Source organism: Pipra filicauda, unplaced genomic scaffold (assembly GCF_003945595.2).
Source record: "Pipra filicauda isolate LSUMZ 115617 unplaced genomic scaffold, ASM394559v2 scaffold196_size3971931_pilon, whole genome shotgun sequence".
Lineage (NCBI taxonomy): Eukaryota > Metazoa > Chordata > Aves > Passeriformes > Pipridae > Pipra > Pipra filicauda.
Window position 1 is genome coordinate 484,379 of NW_024104305.1, and position 18,093 is coordinate 502,471.

An 18,093-nucleotide genomic window follows, 5' to 3' on the forward strand; every position below is an offset into this window, starting at 1 on the left:
ACAAGGCAGAAAACTCCGCCAAAAATGATAAGGAGATTCTACTCAAATATTTTGTCAAAAATATAACAGCTTTAGAGAAAAATGTATTCTTTAAGGTTTTTTGAATTTCTATTTCTTCTTATTCTTTTATAACTTATAAAGACAATTTACACTCAGAAGGTAAAGTGAGTTAAAAGAAAACCTTAATGTATAATTCAATTATTTCTTTATTAGCTTTCTTTCTACATTCAATACCACATTTCAGACACTTAGACACTTTCTTACAAACAACATTGCAAAAAATGCCAGTTTATGAAAGACAAACTCATTTCATGGTGAAACATTTAAAGAGAAAAATGAATGAAGAATGGAAATTGTAAAACATTACGTCTGCTTAATGCTTGCAATTTTTAAAAAGCTCATTTAATTTAATTTTTTTTAATATGTCATATTGTAGCTAAACCAGCAGGCTGAAACTCATGAAAACTAGGTAGCAATGTTGGCTTGTTTACAAGTGTCTAAGAAAGTCATGAACTTTTCTTTACTTAAATTTCTTCTGCAATCACTCTGAGTGCCCACAGCCATGATTATACCTACAGAATTCACTCAAGACAGGAATCTGCAAGGAAAAAGCCTCAAGGCCAGCACAAAACCAGTTTACTTAGTTCAAGATCCCACATCATCTGATCACAGTTGGTCTATATTTTTTTTACCTTGGGCCATGTGGGCATTCTCAGGACATTCCATTCATTTACCCAGGCCAAACATCTCTCTCACTTTCCAAAATAGGCATATGGCATTTGGCAGTCATACTTGGCCCACCTCCTTTGAAAAAACAGGAACTAATACACTATGACAGTGATTCTGCTTTACTGTTACAGAAGACTGCCAAGCCCCATGCAATCAATGGAGAAAGATAAGTACAGAAGCACAAGTCATCTCTGAACATTCCCCCTGCTTCACTCATTGACCTTATTAAGAACTAGAGTCCAGCAATTGTTGACTAGATAGTCTGACTAGATAGGCTGTCTTGAACTACACCACCATAGTTCACATCTCAGAGCTGGTAGCAAACTTCGCAAACTACTGTGCATGGTCCTAAGAAACTTAAAGCACACTTCCTTTCAGTGGCACAAAGGCATCCCAAGGCATTCAGATGCTTTTGAAAACGTTTCATTGATAAAAGAGGGGTGATAGTCTACATATTTAATATTACTTTCCTCTTAAAAGAAATTCCTGCTTCAAAGACCATGTCTTAATAGCTGTAAAAAATTCTTAGGAAAGTTGCTTCTCATCAACTCTGAGCAGGAAGAATTTGGTATTTTATCTTTTAAGCATGTCTTAAAGTGCACAAAAATGAACAGAGATCTTTGCAGCTGTGCATTTCCATTGTTTGATATGCTCATTTTACCTCATTTCTTGACTCCTCAAGCAGGTCATTAACTCTTGATAAAGTCTGTAAGTTAGTACTATAAGTTATTTCTTATTCTATTGGTCAAAAGAAGCCCTGCAACTGCAGAATCTTATGATACCTGATTTCTACTGGGTTGTTTTTCATGATGAACTGCCTTGTTCTCCTCTGATGTCCAGTTACCACCTATTCCTTCCATTCATTGTCTAATGGCTGGGCACAAGGTATAATGAGCCTGGACTGAACACAAGCTATGCACGTTCATCTACTCAGTGATGAACAGTCAAAAGCAAATGGCCTTTGAGGCTCAAAAAGTCCTTGAGATACAGACTGTGCAGGCTTCTTATGCAAATTCTCCATTTTTGAGATGTCTGTTGCTTTGTTAAGTCCAAACAAAGTTGTCAAACAGGAGAAGGAATGACAGACCAAAATGTACACCATCATTCCTTATGGAAATGCAGTTTTGGAAATTCAATTAAAAATAATAAATACATAAAAAGAAATCTACAACTACTATATTATATGCAGCATATCTGAGAAATTACTCATGATGCCCACTTCAATTCCCCAGGGTATTTTTTGGTTTTTTTTTACCGGTTGTCCATTGTTCAAAAGGTCTTCTTTGAATCGAAGTTTTCTCTCTAGATCCTGAATGACAGCATCTTTTGACCCTTGAATCTCTTCATCTGATGCTATCCTAGCAGTTCTGCCTGTTTTCTTGGGAAATCCCCTGCAAAACAGTACAAAAAAATTCATGAGCTTTCCTGAAATCATTGGTATTTAGTAATTTATCTGAAAACACTGCTATTAGTGAAGAAGCAACATTGTGTCTTTGAAATTAGAGCTCTGACATCTTTCTTACTATGCTGTCCCTACTAAATCACATCACTGATTAAATGGTTAGTTTACAAAGTTAAAACTATGCTTTATTTGTGCCTTGGTTAAAATATGGTTCAGGATTGCTTGGCTGTGGCTGTGGCTGTAAACACCATACACAGATGAAACTCATGAGCAGTGGAGATAAAATGAAGTGAGAGGATACGTGAAAGAGAAAGCATGACTAGATAAGTAGGGCTGGAAGATAAGCTAGGTTCCTATGAAGTACCAGATGAATAAAGATCAGAAAGATATTAGACAAGGCATTTAATTATTAATTTCTTATATTATTTACTAATTCCTTGTTACAACTTTGCAATACACCATGCATGACTTCATGTTTATTCTCCATATCTCTGTGAACAAATACTTGTAAAGCAGTATGTAAATGTTTCTGAAAGAAGAGCCTTTCACAGAGTGTAGGTTATGCTGGAAAAAGAAAAATCATCCCTGTAAAGCAGTTTGCAGCAGCAAGGTTTCCCAATGGAATAGCAACCACTTAGCAGTTTGCATACACAGGGCTGAGCGCTCCCCTTACCAGCCTACAAGCTATGATTACACTTTCGGGAACTGTCACTCCCATTTTCTGAAATGGTACAGGAAATTTTATTTTTCAAGACTGCACTAATATTTAACACTTCTCAGTAATGTCATAAGGGCTTTATTGCTGGAAATGTCCAACAAGGGTGGTTTCTACTGAAGATCAGTTCTTAACACAGTTGTGAAGAAATCAACATTGCTATCGTATTTGAAACTTGTAGCACACCCCATTTCTCCAATGAAGTCACACATTATTGTTTAAAACACTGATCCTGGTTCAATATTAGTTTATGGGGTTTTTTTTACCTTCATTGAGTAAACAGGGCTCAGTCCATTACATGGGAATGCCTTATGTAAAATATGGAATGGTGTCAAATAAATTGACAAACACACAAAAGCCAGAGATGGAAAAAATCAGACTAGCATGTAATTGGTAAATTTATTTCCAGTACACATCTTAATAATTTAATTACTGGTATCAAAATGTTAAAGAATTGTATAGAGATAAATTTTCTTGGGTATTGTTCAGTACTATATTTCTATAACATGGTTACACAAACTTCATTCTTCAGCAAGTGCTTTCAATGGTAATTTTTATCATTAGCAAAAATGAAACAATACACATATGCTGTTAAAAGCCAAAAAGGAATTAAGTGGATAGATGAGAAGACAATAATTGGAAACGTTTCTGTCTAAATTCCTAAAACATTTCATATTCTGTTACTGTAAGTAAAATGTGAAAACGGTGAAGTTCTGTAAAAAGAACTGCATTTTCACATAAAATGACAGCAGAAAAGCAGACATTTGCCTAATGTCACAAAGAGACAGAACAACATCGCTCACCCTAGAAATACTGATCTGCTAGCTGGAGATCATCAAGTAAAACAATTTGCTCAGCTTTTGGCTGAGGATCTTCTCAGTCACAAATAACAAAGGAAGTCTCCTCCACTCTGTTTTGGGGAAGAGATCAGGAAAACTATCCCATCTACAGGGAGACAAGAGAGCGCTAAGAGGAAGGCATAAAATCTCTTCAAGAAAGTGATGCTTCAGTAACTCAAGAAATTTAGAACAGTAAATGTAAAAGAAGATAAGGAAGAAAAATGGATAGGAGAAGGTGGGAAGAGGGGATCAGAAGCTAATAACCTTCAAGAAGACTGGACCATCTGCTAGAAGGCTAGTAGGCTAGTGGAAAGGTGGCATCTGTTTCTTCTCTTGCAGTCTTTCCCTTCACCTTCCAGCCTTTAACCCACCTAGCCAGCACTGCCATGGAACCGAATTTCATTACTTTTCAGAAAAGGCACTCACCAAAACCCAAACACCAACCAGAACAACACTGCCACCACCACCAAAAACAAACAAACAAACAAATCAAAACAAAACAAAAAAATTCAGCCAACTTCAAGGCAGCAAATTTCAAATTTGGCTTCACCTTTGGCTTTACCCTGTGCCAGCTTTTAATGGAGGCATGCATCCTTCCTTGAAAATTCCAAGTGATATATTAAGAAATATCTTTCATTTCACATTCTCAAAAATTTCATACTTGAATGATAAAGAGTTTTAGCAGAAGAGGATCTGCTTATGCTTGGGACTCAATACAGTGCAAAGGTGAAATGTAGAGTTTACCTAAATAAGTCACAACAGTGTATAAAAAGAGGGATGAGCTAAGTGCTCAGGAGTGGATTTTAAGTAACAAGTGAAAGCATTTTCTGAAGCATTATTGTTTATCTCTGAAAACAAAAACCCCTAAGCAAATACACCCATTTTTTAAAGGGGAAGGAGCACCAAGAGAATTGCAGGTTAGTAAGTTCAGCATCCACACTAAATGCAAGAAAACAATATTACAGTCCATTCCTAAACAATGTAGGATAATAAGGAAATGAAAATTTAATCATATCAAACCTCATGTTTATCTCTTTGTCAGGCCGAAGGGCATGCAGATAAGCAAAAAGAAGTAGCTTTGATACACTACAGTTTATGGCTACTGAGTTAGCCTTCAGGAGCTGCAGTAAGTTCCCTAGTGAATCAAGGAAACAAAGTCCAGATGAAGTTTCTATTATATAGCTGTATAACAGTTTGAAAAAGCTATTTTGAGAGAACAATGATTTATTTTTCTATCATACTGGAAGAATATAGTCCAATGAGGTCTTTCAAAGGTCTCTGTATACTAAGTTCATTACTTAGGGTTTCAACCTTAACAATGGAAAAGTGAAATAGAAAAACGTGTTTCTTAAATTGGCTGATGACACTGAACTTGCAGTGGTTGCAATTCATCTGTAGGTAACAACTGTCATAATTTGTCTAAAGGAGGTCTACTGATGAAACTCAGGAAAATGCTCAAAGCATGATAGCAATGCAAATGGAAAATTAATACTAACATATTAAGCATCTCTAGAGAATCTGTAAGATTAAAACTTGAAAATTATTTCAAAAGGGAAATAAATATAATTCCAGGACTTGTCAGCATAAGACATGAAATTTATTTCTTTTCCTTTATTCCTTGCTGTTAGACACTGAATCCAGTATTACCACTGCGCTTCGAGAAAAAATACAGCAAACTGGAAAACTTTAGAACAAAAAAAAATGTCTAAAAGCATAGCTTTTGTGACAAGCTATGTCACACACACACAGACATTCTTGTTTGTTTAGTTGGGAAATTAGGAAAATGAAGATAGGCAAATCAAACATAAAACATCAGAAATCAGACAATAGCTGACATCAGAAAATAGCTAATATTTAATGATTCTCCATGTCCATTGAGGATACTAATTGACAATAACTTGAACAAGCTTAGACAAAACTATGTAGAACTCTCCTTTCTCTACCCTACAACAGTGACAGTTAAACCCTGAAACATATCATGTAGGGAAGCTAAGGAATTTTGTTTAAGAACAAGGTATGCAAATATGTCAGCAATGGCCTGTGTATCCCTGGTAACCTTGAACAGGAGAGGCAGACTCCCTAAGAACTTTCCAGTTCTCTAGTTAAGTGTCAGACCATCCTGAGCTTTTCACAGTCAGCATGGAAGAGTCATCCAAAACCTGGTCAAGGTGACTTGCCTGAAAAATAGATTATCTCCTCTTTATTTACATTTACAAATAAGTATCTTAACAAGGAAGTAGCTGCTTTAAACATTTAACTATAAAAATGAACACCAATCAAAATTTCTTCAAATGCCTTTAGAAAGCTTCTCTCTTTCCCTTTTGGGACTATTTTAAACTGGAACAAAAAAAACCCCAAGAAGTGCATAAGGAAATGTGGATCTTCCTGCAGACCCTTTATTTCAACCCCGTTTTCAGAATCTCTTTCTCTAAATATATACACTTCAAAAACTGTACATAAATATACACATATATACATACCCCCACAGCAAGTTAGCTCTTAAGACATATGTTCTTGGGATGAATTCCAAAATTAATAGAAGGTAATGGCAACAAATAGGACTTTAGTAAATCTATCCTCCAAAGCACAGATCCTTTTAGCCTGAGAGATGGTTTGCATGTCAAGACAGCCTGGCAGCAAACTTTCTTCAGCCGCTTTTGCAAATATTTTTCATCATCCTTACATGCCCTTATCTGGATGCATTAAGCTCCAAAGATTTGTGTCCTTAGTGACGCATGAGCTTTCTTTCTGTCTTCTCTAAGGGATAACATCAAGCAAGAAAATCTGCCAATTGATTTATGTTATCTGTATGTTCATTCTTTGCCCGATGCAATTTGCAGATATATTGTGAATATTAAGTTAGCAGGAGATAGCTGGAGAAGGCATATTTCAGAATGTTGACAGCATTAGTCTGAAGCACACAACCACCACCACAAATGTGCAGAGAAACTAACAGCCTTGAGAATTAGGCTGCAATTCACATGGATTTTAAGCACCTCTGAAATCTGCGTCACTGAAGGCAGTGAGGGGGCCTGAATACAGGCGTAGATAAAAGCACAAATGTCTGAACTCTTTTGGTTTGAAAGGGTGCAATGAAATTGCCAAAACTGTCATCTTAATTCACACAGAGATTTTTGACAGCAAGGTTTTTTGCAACCTCGGCTTGGCTCTCTTTAGTTTTGAATACTTGCCCTGACATTTGTTTAGAAGGAAGGCCAAACCAGCAGTACTTTTCATGTTTTAATTACACACAGCGCGTGCTGGATGCGATTCCCTCTTTTCCTATGTACCTTTTACAGTGTAAACAAGGGCAACAGGCTGGCTGTTGTTATCCTTCCAAGAGCAAATTCCTGTTTGCAGCCAATATGGCTCAGTTTCACAGAAATCCAAATCAATTCTCTGGTACTGAGGTAATGAACACTAACTTGATTTTTCCTTTAAAAATAAAGTCTTCCAAAAATACAGCTAATTCCTGCCCATTTCACACATTTTTTTTACTTACTGTAAGAGCAAAGTTACTACAGGCACTGTAACAGGTCACAAATCGTGAAGCTGCAGCTTCACAGTAAAATCAGTTTAGTCTGATCTTGTCACAGAAAGACCATGAAGACCAGGAGCTTCAGCTCTGTCCAGTAAAGTGACGTTAAATGTATCTGAATTAGGGGGAATGTCTGAGGCACAGACCTGACTAAGGATGACTCGCAGTAAATGGAACAAATGTACAAAAGTTCAATTATTTCTGCCAGCCGAGGTTCTGAAACTATAGTCGAAAAAAATAAACAAATCATGCTTCAGTATTGGATGGGGTCAAGGTTGACATGAATAATATATATATTTCTGAACAAGTTTGATCCTGCTTGATGATTAGATAACAAAGAGTACAACTCTCCTACAAACTGCATGACTACCACTAGGGGTTTTTTTCCTCCAAAGCTTACGTTTAAAAACACATTTTTACTCATTAAGATAAGAATTACTACTTCTTCATTCCCCATTTTGTTCCTTCCCCCAGGCAAGTTTTCCCTCTGCTGCATGCTGCACCGGTTACCATAGATATATAAACGCCATTTGCTTTTCAAAAGATGTACATGTACTTTGATATCAAGTTAAAGAAATAATACTTATTTTGTAACCCATAATCTTATCTGAAATTCTGGTTGTTACCAGCAGTATGCTAGAACTGATGGTTAAGAAGAAACTACTAAAGCACTGGTTGCTCCTGAGTGTAGAAAAGGCTGGCACAGTCCTCATAGTCCTGAAATCTAGAGAAGAACTTCCAGAAACACGTGAAGAAAAAGCTACATATTGGGATCCAGTTTTTGAGAAAATGTGTTTTAGGATTTTTGTTATGCTATTATACTGTGTTATTGTATTATTCCCTTTCACTGTACCCCCATTTTCCCTTATTTTCCCTAAGCTTTTGAACCCTGCATTTCTATTGGCCAGTTAGTGCTGCATTGCAGTACCAACCTTATATGGCCATTTCTTCCTTATGTAGATATACTCCTCCCCTTGTTCTCCCTATATGGTCCTAGTTTGCATACTCTGCCCTTGCTCCTCCTCAGTTATTCCCCTTGTTCCAGCAAGTTCTGCTCCTGCCCTATAAAAGGCAGGAGCCATGTTAATAAAGTGTTCCATTTTGCACCTAACATCGAAGTGTCCGAACCCTCATTCCTATCGGGCTGTCGAGGACACTGAGAGCCTGTTTCCTGTAGCTGCACTGGACTGAGAAAAGATAATACATCCAAAGTATTAACCTTTTCTCCAGTTGATGTAATGCAACTGATCAAAGTCTCCACATCTATCAAGAACTGTACCTGGCTTTTATACTCATAGATGTTTTTGTGGCATTTAGGTCTGTTTAAAATAAAGAAGTCTTGAAATTGAGTCCTCTGAAAAGAGAAATCTGCAGACCAAAACAAAGCAGCAAAGCAATGCTGTGAACATCCTCTCTTTTCAACGGGGAAGTATGTGTACTAATTCTCTTATTAAAGTTCACTGTCATCTTACAATATTCTTAGTATCTGCAAATACAATTTAGAAAAAAGGAACTGGATAAAAACATCTTGAAAATTAAGACTTCCAGATGAAATGATTGTCAGGATACTGTTATTTTGGCTAATGTCTGTGTGTCTGCACGTTACATCCGTGATCTCTAGTTTTGCGCAACTTCAGCTGATTAGGTCTGGGGCACAATCTGGATTTCAAAATTCAAATGGAATAAACATGCATTCATCACATTTCAGAAAAGTTGACATGGGTATGTATTTTATGATAATCAGGTGCATACATCTAATAAAAAGGTGTTATATTGCACAAAAACAAAGCCCCCAGTATGAGCTGTTTCTTAGCACAATCAACAAGAATTGGTCTAATATCACAGATAAACCCCTCAGGTGTTGGTGTAACACTCCGTAGTATCCAAGCCATGGGAAAAGAAAGTTTTCAAGAAAATTTAAACAAAAATGGTTTAACGGACAGGAGCAATAGCTTAAGAAAATTGGGGGTTAAGAATGAATGCAAACCCTATTATTCTCTGGAATTTTTCCAGTTACAGCAATACTTGTCTTCAGATATGTTTTCCGGAGATCCAGGAATAACTCCAGATATGACTGAATAGATAGCAAAGAGAGTTGAAGTGAACTCCTCAGAAGCAAGGAAACACCATGACCTTTTGCCTCAGTTGGATGTCAGTATTCTTAATCAAGGTACTTCCTCCTACGTATCACTATTTTCACATCAATAATGCTGCAGATAACCTCAATTTTTACAGCCATTACAGGCAACAGGAAAAGTCCAGTCTACACAGGACAGCAATACAGTTTACTCTAAAATAAAAGCTGGCATTTGTGCTGGAAGAATGTTGAAAGCTGTAAGATAAAAAGATGGAAAGTGTATTTTTTCCTCAGAGTGGTCACCATCATTGCTACTTGACTAAAGGAACATAATGGTTACTAATATTTTTTTAATTCCATTTGAGACAGAATGCAATGGACAAGTCACAGTACACAGCTGCAAGAACAAACCAGTAGCTCTGATTCAAAGTGGGAAAAAGGGCAAATCTCTTTCTGATGTTGCTGTTCTCATGATTACCACATCATCTCCTTTAAGATTTGGATTTAAGGTTCTAAAGATCATTGAGACACCAGTTAAATTTATTGTGTAGAATGATAAAACATCTTATTTACTTGTTTTACAAGATACTTTAGAATTCTTGTGTTCAAACAATGATTTCTTTTCCATTTTCCATTCCTTTTCCAGAAAGTAGTAAATCTATATTCACATTCTTTCACCAATTCTGCACAGTCAGATTTTTTTCCTGTTTGTAACTAAGGCAATATTACTGAAGATATCTACTTTAAGAAAAGGTCTGCTTTAAGGAAAAGTGTCTACTTTAAGGAACATCCTTAATTTTTAATGTTGTTTTCAAAAGGATATATGTATAGATGACAATACATGTTTTTTATACTTAGAAAGAGACTCCATTTCTCTAGATTGGATAATTCTACATATTTTTGTAGTAGGTTTTATACTTTTATTATTTAAATATTCACTAAATAGAATCATAGAATCAGCCGGGTTGGAAAGGACCTCTGAGATCATCAAATCCAACCCTTGATCCAACACCGCTGTGGTTACTAGACCATGGCACTAAGTGCCACATCCAGTCTCATCTTAAAAACCTGCAGGGATCTACCAGAATCTACCACCTCCCTGGGCAGCCCATTCCAATGCCTGATTACCCTCTCTGTAAAGAATTTCTTCTTAATATCTAACCTAAAGCTCCCCTGGCACAGCTTAAGACCGTGCCCTCTTGTCCTACTGCTGGTTGTCTGGGAGAAGAGACCAACCCCCACCTGGCTACAACCTCCTTTCAGGGAGTTGTAGAGAGTGATGAGGTCTCCTCTTTTCCAGGTTGAACAACCCCAGCTCCCTCAGCCTCTCCTCATAGGACTTGTGTTTGAGTCCCTTCCTTGTTGCTCTTCTCTGGAGCTGCTCCAGCACCTCAATATCCTTCCTGAACTGAGGGGCTCAGAACTGGACACAGTACTCCAGGTGTGGCCTCACCAGCGCTGGGTACAGGGGAATAGTCATCAATCCTTCTCATGGGATTATTTTTGCTCTCAAAAATGCTCATGTAAACCTACAGTGTATGTGCTTACCTAGAATTTTTAAGTATACTTATTTCTGTTCTTTCACATGTAATTTGTGGTTTTGTTTTTTTTTATGAACAGTAAAGACCAGATTCTAGCTTCTACAGACTTAACTGTAAATGAAACCCCCTCAATCCCATGTTTCTGTCACATTAACTCTTCTCCCTGAAAGTCTTTTTTATCCAAAAACTAACCTGAGTTAGTTTTCTTTAGTCAAAGGAAAGAACTGAGATTTTTAAGAACAGTATCCAACAAACTTACTTCAGACAAGTTTTACCTCAGAAATAACTGACAAGTGCTCATAATTCCCTTAAGTTCTTAATTAGCTATGCAGTTCTACCAGTACTTTCGTTTAATAATACTATGCTCTGACTAGATACAGAATCTACCAACTTTACTCCATTAATGAAAAAAAGGTTATTCCCAAAGCAAGCTTGTTCAGCTAAGACCACCGTAGTCACAGCTTGGAAATGCCGGTCACTACAAAGTGTCTAGAGCTTACTGGAAAATAAAGATATAATTTATTCAATGGAAACATTCATTATAAAATTGTTGCAAATAAATGTTTAAAATATTTAAAGATGAATTAGTGGGTACTAATGACACACAACTGCTTTCTATTGTTTCAGATGTCCAATAAAATGTAGTAAATTCACAAGCAGTTATTCTAATAACACAAGCAAGGCTGTAAGACCATGTGCTTTTGAAAAAAACACATAAAACCCCCATCCCAAACAAATAAATAAGCCCCAGTGCAATGTTTCCAAATCTATCCAAATCTAACTGGAAAGAATATTTATTCATTGGGTCAAATTGTTTTAGCAAATGCTGTCACTTCACAGACTTTCAGGGTCCAAACCCAAGGAAAATGTCAACACTCAACTGAACCATTAGCATGATGTTTACTGTTCGTGGGTTCACAGACAGAGTACAGGTATTGAAGAGAGAGTTAGAAAAGTTTTCTTAGAATCATAGAATGTCCTGAGTTGGAAGGGATCAAATAGGCTTGATGCCTACCAAGTACTCATTCTGAGGAGCAGATCTGTAGTTGTACCAAGATTTAGTAATGAAAAAAGCATTGAAGTTAAATGGCGTGACTAGGATTTCAGATGCTGAGAAAAACTTCGAATGCTCCGATATATTCCTTGCACCCAGTCTGTACAGCACACTGTCAGGAAACACTATCACCATCTCAATCAATAGATCTTGGAGATCATGGCATGCTTGTTGAGACGGCAGGTTGAGGTTGTAGAATACTGTGAGAGGCTCAGAAACTACGTCTGAGAAAGATAAATGTGCTAAAGAGGATTTGTGAGGATGGAGCAAAAGACAAGTGACACTGGCCAAAAAGAGAACTGAGACTATAGCACAAAGCAGAAGAGACCTAAAGCTGTGGGGGAAATGGATTGCTCAGAAGTGGTATGAGAATTATGGGAAACAATGATTTACTCAGCAAGACACACCAGACATTAGTAACCTACAGAGTAACATGAAAAAGCAGAAGCCAGGGAAAAATTGGCATCAAAGATACACAACAATAGATTATGGTTTCTTTTGCATCACACAGTACATCTTTTACCATGTTTTAGTGCTATAATTCAGATGTCAAATGCCCACTATGTGTATATATATACACATATGTATATATACGTATACATGAATTATACACACATACGTTCAGTATAGTTAACACAATCCAGCTCCCATCTGGACTATATTTCCTGAGGGAATGCAAACCAAACAGCCAACTACCTCATCCTCAGCTCAGATCCTGAGGCTGCTGCCTTGTCAGGGTGGGGGAGGGGGGAATGTGGATAGACACACCATCATGTGCACACTCAGACTGGCTGCTGTGCTTCTGGAAGTGACAGGCATGAGAAAGGGGGAAGCATCCTTACAGGGTTGTCTCTCTGAACAAAAATACAGCTAATGTTTCAAGTGAGAACATGTATGCATAAGTGCAGCATAACAGGGAAAGAGGGACACAGCAGAGGCTCAAGCTGCTACTGTCAACCTCACAGCACACAGAAGGGAACTCAAAAGAGAATCCAGTCCTTGTCAAAACTGTAAAGCTAGACTAGAGCCTTTCCTGGAAAATCAGGCAGGCTTTTGTGGGCTGTGCTTACTGATCAAGCTGCCAGTAAATAAATCATGCAACTTTTAGTGGTCAGTATCAAAAGAGAAACTTAGCCAGAGCAAAGGACACAGAAAGACAGAAAATCGCAACTATTATGAGTGCAAGGGCAAACTGTACTATTTATTAATTTTTCTCCTAAATCTGTTTTATGGCCAGACTCCATAATGAGCTGTATGACAGAACTCAAGATAAAGAAATGCTTTTTAAAGCATATACATAATTTATTAATTTGATATCTCTCTGCTTTCTTCCTTCTCTTCCTTTTAATATCTTGGACTGAAATAACAGAAGTTCCCACTGCAACAGTATGTAGCTGAGCAGGTCACCTAGATACTGTAGATATGTTTAGACAAACTTGTAGACAAAGTTATAAATAAGCCTTGGATACAGCTATTCTCATTTTTGTTCTTCAGCATGTCTCTTTGTTCTCTAAGGATGGAATGAGAGTCTAGTGCCAGAGGAAAGACAAACTGATCTATGATGGGAGCTGACATGCTCCAAAATACTATTTTGGCCTTTAGAGAAGACAAAAGGAGAAAATAAGTATGCAGAGTTGTTAGGGGAAGGGATTCTGTTTGTTTTTATGCACTGCTTTTCTAAATCCCCTCCTAAACATTTTCCCAAACTTCCTCAGAACAAAATCTCTAGTCAAAAGCTAAACAATGTTATGACCACTTTGTTAGCAGTTTTATACTTTAATACCTTATACTTTTAGTATCACAAAACTATTGGGACTTCTGAAAGATTCTCTCTTTACTTGATATTTCTCTACCTGCAGATGTAATAGGAACATAAACTGCAAATAGCATTGCATATGTGAAGAACCGGGTCATGAGAAGGGTTTCCTAGGATCTCCTTCCACCGCCCTGGACATGCAGAGCCTTTTGCTGCTGCTTTCGTATTTTCTACAACTCCAATTTAAAGTTTTAGTTTCTCATCTTCTGTGTTCCTACCGTAGGGCTCTTTCAGAATCTCACTTCTGTAAGGGTTAAAAAACTACTTCAGATCTCTAGCACAGAGGCATTTGTAATTTGTTCACTCCTCTCTCCCTCTCAGATAGCAGCTAACAGCCAAGGACCCTAGAAAAATATAAATTAAGCAAGCGCAATAATCTTCATTACAATCTTCAGTAAAGTCAAAGAGCTCATCGGCTGATACTTACGGAGGCGTCACTCCTTTTGGGAGGCCTAATGCGTTGACAGAAATGGGTGGTGGCTGGGATGGCAGCATGGAGCTGAGAAAAGCTGCTGGAGACTGGCCGGAATTAGGAAATCTAGGAGTTGGAGACAGGCTGTGGGAAGGTGAAGAAAGTGAAGGAAGAGGAGGGGGTGGAGGAGGTGGAAGTGGAAAGGAATCACACACCGGATATGTTGCGGTTGGACTAAAGACAGGTGGAGGCGGGGGTGGGGGGGATGGAGAAGAAGGAGACCAGGGATACTCCCCTTCTGGAGCAAACTGCTGAGAGAAGGGAGGAACAGGCACTCTGCCAAACTGTTTCTGAGAAGCAGTTGGAGACATAGGAGAAGGAAGACTGGATGTAGACGACCCTGAAGATGGAGTCACATAACCCGAAGCAGGGCTGATGTTCTGAGCAGCAATAAACTGCTTAGGCCGAGCATAGTTAAAAGAGCCAGAAGACTGCATGGTAGGGGAAGTATGAGAGTTAAGAATACTCATTGGCACAGGAGAGGTGACAAACTGGCTGGGCTCAAGCTCCTGGAAGGAGGGGGGAGGAGGAAAGGAAGGAGAAGAGGGAGAGTGCTGCTGATGATCAGGTTGCTGTTGGTGACGATACCACTGGCCACTTTCTTGCTCCAGACGAATTTGGTTCTGTAGCTGCTGTATTTTTTTGGGCCCCCTGTGGGAAGGAAAAATAGACAAAAAGATGATCAGACATGCGTGCTGGTTGGGGAGGAGATAGAAGATCCGCTGATCCATGGTCCAGGAAAATCAAAAGAGTGAAAGTTCAAAGTGTTTACATATGTTGAACAGCCCTATTTCTTCAGAGCTAAAATATTGCTACAAAAGTCCATTTTTTGTCCTCAAGATGGAGGAAAAAGTGTGTGAATAATAGTATTTAACAGAACCTTCAATTCTTCAAAAAGGTAAATGATATGACAATTTGAAGACACTTATTATATTTTAAAGAATCAATCCAGATTATAGAATTAAAGGTAAAAATACTTAAATTCTTAACAACGTTTCTTTTTGTTTCTTGAGTATTTCATTCAATGGCCCTGTTTCAATAATAAGGCTGAAATATTTCCCCAGTGACAACTTCAGCCATGATTTCTGCTGTAGCCTCTGTGGGCCAATCAGACAGGTCTAATTAGGGACATACTTTTAATGAAGTACTTGGAGACAAGGGGCTAATTTCTGTGTTAGAACCATCTATGGATCTGTAAATGAGCAAAAACTTCTGAGAAACATCTGTGACCTAAGGAAGTGATAAACTGAGTGTTTCCATGTCTTTAGTCCCACTTTTTTCCCAGGCTTTATTTTCAACTGTAGGTCCTGAGATGTATCTTAGTAGATACTCAATACAGTTCTGATGAATTGCTAATTGCAGTACTATCAGCTCAAATGGAAATAAGAATTTCATTAAGAAATGCACATATTTACTAGAAGAAGAATAGAGACTAAAAAAACTAATATGCTGGAACACTTAAAACTGTTAAGTAAAAAAGAAAAAGAAAAAAGCAAAATGTTGAGCAGTGAAGCAAACCAGATCATGCACTGTTTTTCTGTTGTTTCGTTTTGTTGGTTGTTTTTTTTTTTGTCCATGATACAGTTGTTTGAATGACATTAAGCTCAAAATTAACTGTGTGGTCTATCATCTGAAAATACATCAGACTGACTTGCTTAAAAATTGTCATCTTCCAGCTGGAAATCATGACTTTATCTCAATACTCCACATGTCTACAAAATTTCAGCATATGCACATATACCTTTTCTGTGTATTTAATATGTAAATATTTTATTATATACAAGTGTGTCATTGTTTATGTATAAGTTAGGTCATTTAAGCAGAAATTTTAGAAGCAGTCTTAATGCAAGGCATATGAATGTATGACTGGCACAACAATATAGTTTTGTTGGTAGCAACAAAATTAGAAATGGTAATAACATCATATTTTCCACTTGAAGATTAATTTTGATATTCCAACCATCTACATTTCCCAGAAAATGTTTTCTGACAATAATTCTGCTTATGATCTCATGCCAAGGGAGATTGCTTAGATAAGAAAAAGGGGAGAAAGATTGTTTAGGGCAGAAAACTGAAAGATCAGTTATTTACATTTAACAGTTGCCTTTTTTGTTGTTATAAATATAGCTCAATTCTAGCAACACCTCACCAACAATATATATTTCAGCACTTAAAAGGAAATGACACTTTTCTTTTTAATTAGATCAGGAACAAGAACATCTACATATTGTGGTTCATTTGTAGATCTTATAGTTAATTTTTTAATGCTGATAATAGAGACCCTAAATCCTTATTAGTTCACCTTTTCACTCCACAGGACACAGGCTAAAACTTCTTCTTTTTTTGCTAAATTACATAAAAGTCTCCTTTCTCTAAATAGGTTAAAACAACAAAATTTTAGTTTCCATCATTATTCAAATTTCTTTGTTGATGACAGAAGCACTTCAGGTCAACTCTGCCTGGACAGAGAAAGTCCTGTGAGATTACTACTTTTATCTTCTACTTAAGATATTTTCTGTATCTTTAGTCTAAATATCTGAAAACCTACTGTCTAATACCTCTAAAATTACTTACAAATAATACTTATTTTCCATCATAATCAGTCAATTTTTTTCTTATTTATTACAGAGAGACTAAGGTAAACAAAAAGAAAAAAGGGGGAATTTAGCATTGTAAATGGTGTGTTGAATATAGAAGAAACTTAGCTGTCTCCAACACTCCTGTGTTTATCCAACATGTGCTGAAAGCAAGTCAGAGTGTCATGTCTTGAGACCTTTATATTTTCATTCGCCAAATCACATGGCGGTGCACCCGGCCAACAGCATAACACAAATGCCCATCTATGGCCCTGTCAATGGTACTACTACAGCCCTGCCACTGCACTGCTGCTGCACCCAGCCAGGCAGCAGTAGAGACCAGAGTTAGGGTGTGTCTATGAAAGGTTGGTAGGCAAATGTGAGGTTGCTCTGCTCTCAAACTAAGCTTGACTTGAGACCACAGGAGTATACATGCCTGTATATCAGGGTTTATTAGCCCAGTACAGTAGTAATTCCAGTTGAATAGCTTTTGATCATCTTAGGGTGCACCTCTTCTTGAAAAATAACATGGAAGCATAATCATTATCACATCAGTTCATGTGGCAAAAAACTACCAAGACCTTCTTAGAGCAAAGTTTCATGCCAGTTGTAAAACTGCACAATCCTTGTCTGCAAAGGAATGTTCTCTACCTCAAAGCTATTCTTTTAACATCAGACACTGCCCTATACTTATCATTTTCTTGAGCAGATGTATCCTATGGATGTGCCATTATGAAGAAGAAAAAAGTAGGAAAGAATATCAATTCACAAGTGTTGCTTTGGAGTGACAATGACAGCAGTGGAAGCTCTACACAAGTAGGTCCCTGAAAGATAACCTGCTGCAACAAAGATATTGAGAGCCCAGCAGTCAAAATTATGCAGGGGAATCAGCTCGCTATGTTGCTCTCATCAGTAGAGAACAAGGAAAAGAATTAAAAAGAGTTCAGTTTTTTGATGAGATTACAAGAAAAACTAGTTTGATTGTAATTACATCCTCTTTCCAATTAGCTGAAATGTGTTTTGTAATCCCAGTATTTTAAAGAGCACACATGTTTCAGGGAAGACATTAAGATTTTTTAAACAATAGAGAATAAACTTTTTTCTCATGTGGAATTTTTTGTTTTGCCAAATAATTAATCATAACAATATAAGAATGAACATTTAAAAGTAATTTTTTAGAAAATTTAATTAATAAATGGTAAAGGTAATTTTAAAAAAAATCATAACTAGGGTAAAGTGAACATTGAGAAATTTCAGGAACCAAAAAACACGTCTAGTAGTACATAAATATTTTCAAAAGTTCTGCTTCAGTATTTGATTTTTTTTCCAATACC

The 18,093-nt window shown here is 37.1% G+C and overlaps 1 protein-coding gene across 7 annotated transcripts in view; it reads right to left on the minus strand.

Annotated features, from left to right (window-relative positions):
- Nucleotides 1–18,093, minus strand: part of PALLD (palladin, cytoskeletal associated protein) — a 202,143-nt gene that overhangs the window by 22,578 nt on the left and 161,472 nt on the right. For 5 of the 7 annotated variants that reach the window (XM_027738026.2, XM_027738035.2, XM_039380496.1 and 2 more), the window contains 2 exons: nt 14,139–14,834; nt 1,985–2,120 (listed from right to left, as the gene is read on the minus strand). In XM_027738026.2, coding sequence (XP_027593827.2) covers nt 1,985–2,120; nt 14,139–14,834 — 832 coding nt within the window. The remainder of the gene's footprint in view (nt 1–1,984; nt 2,121–14,138; nt 14,835–18,093) is intronic. The other 2 variants (XM_039380498.1, XM_039380497.1) reach the window with 1 other exon arrangement.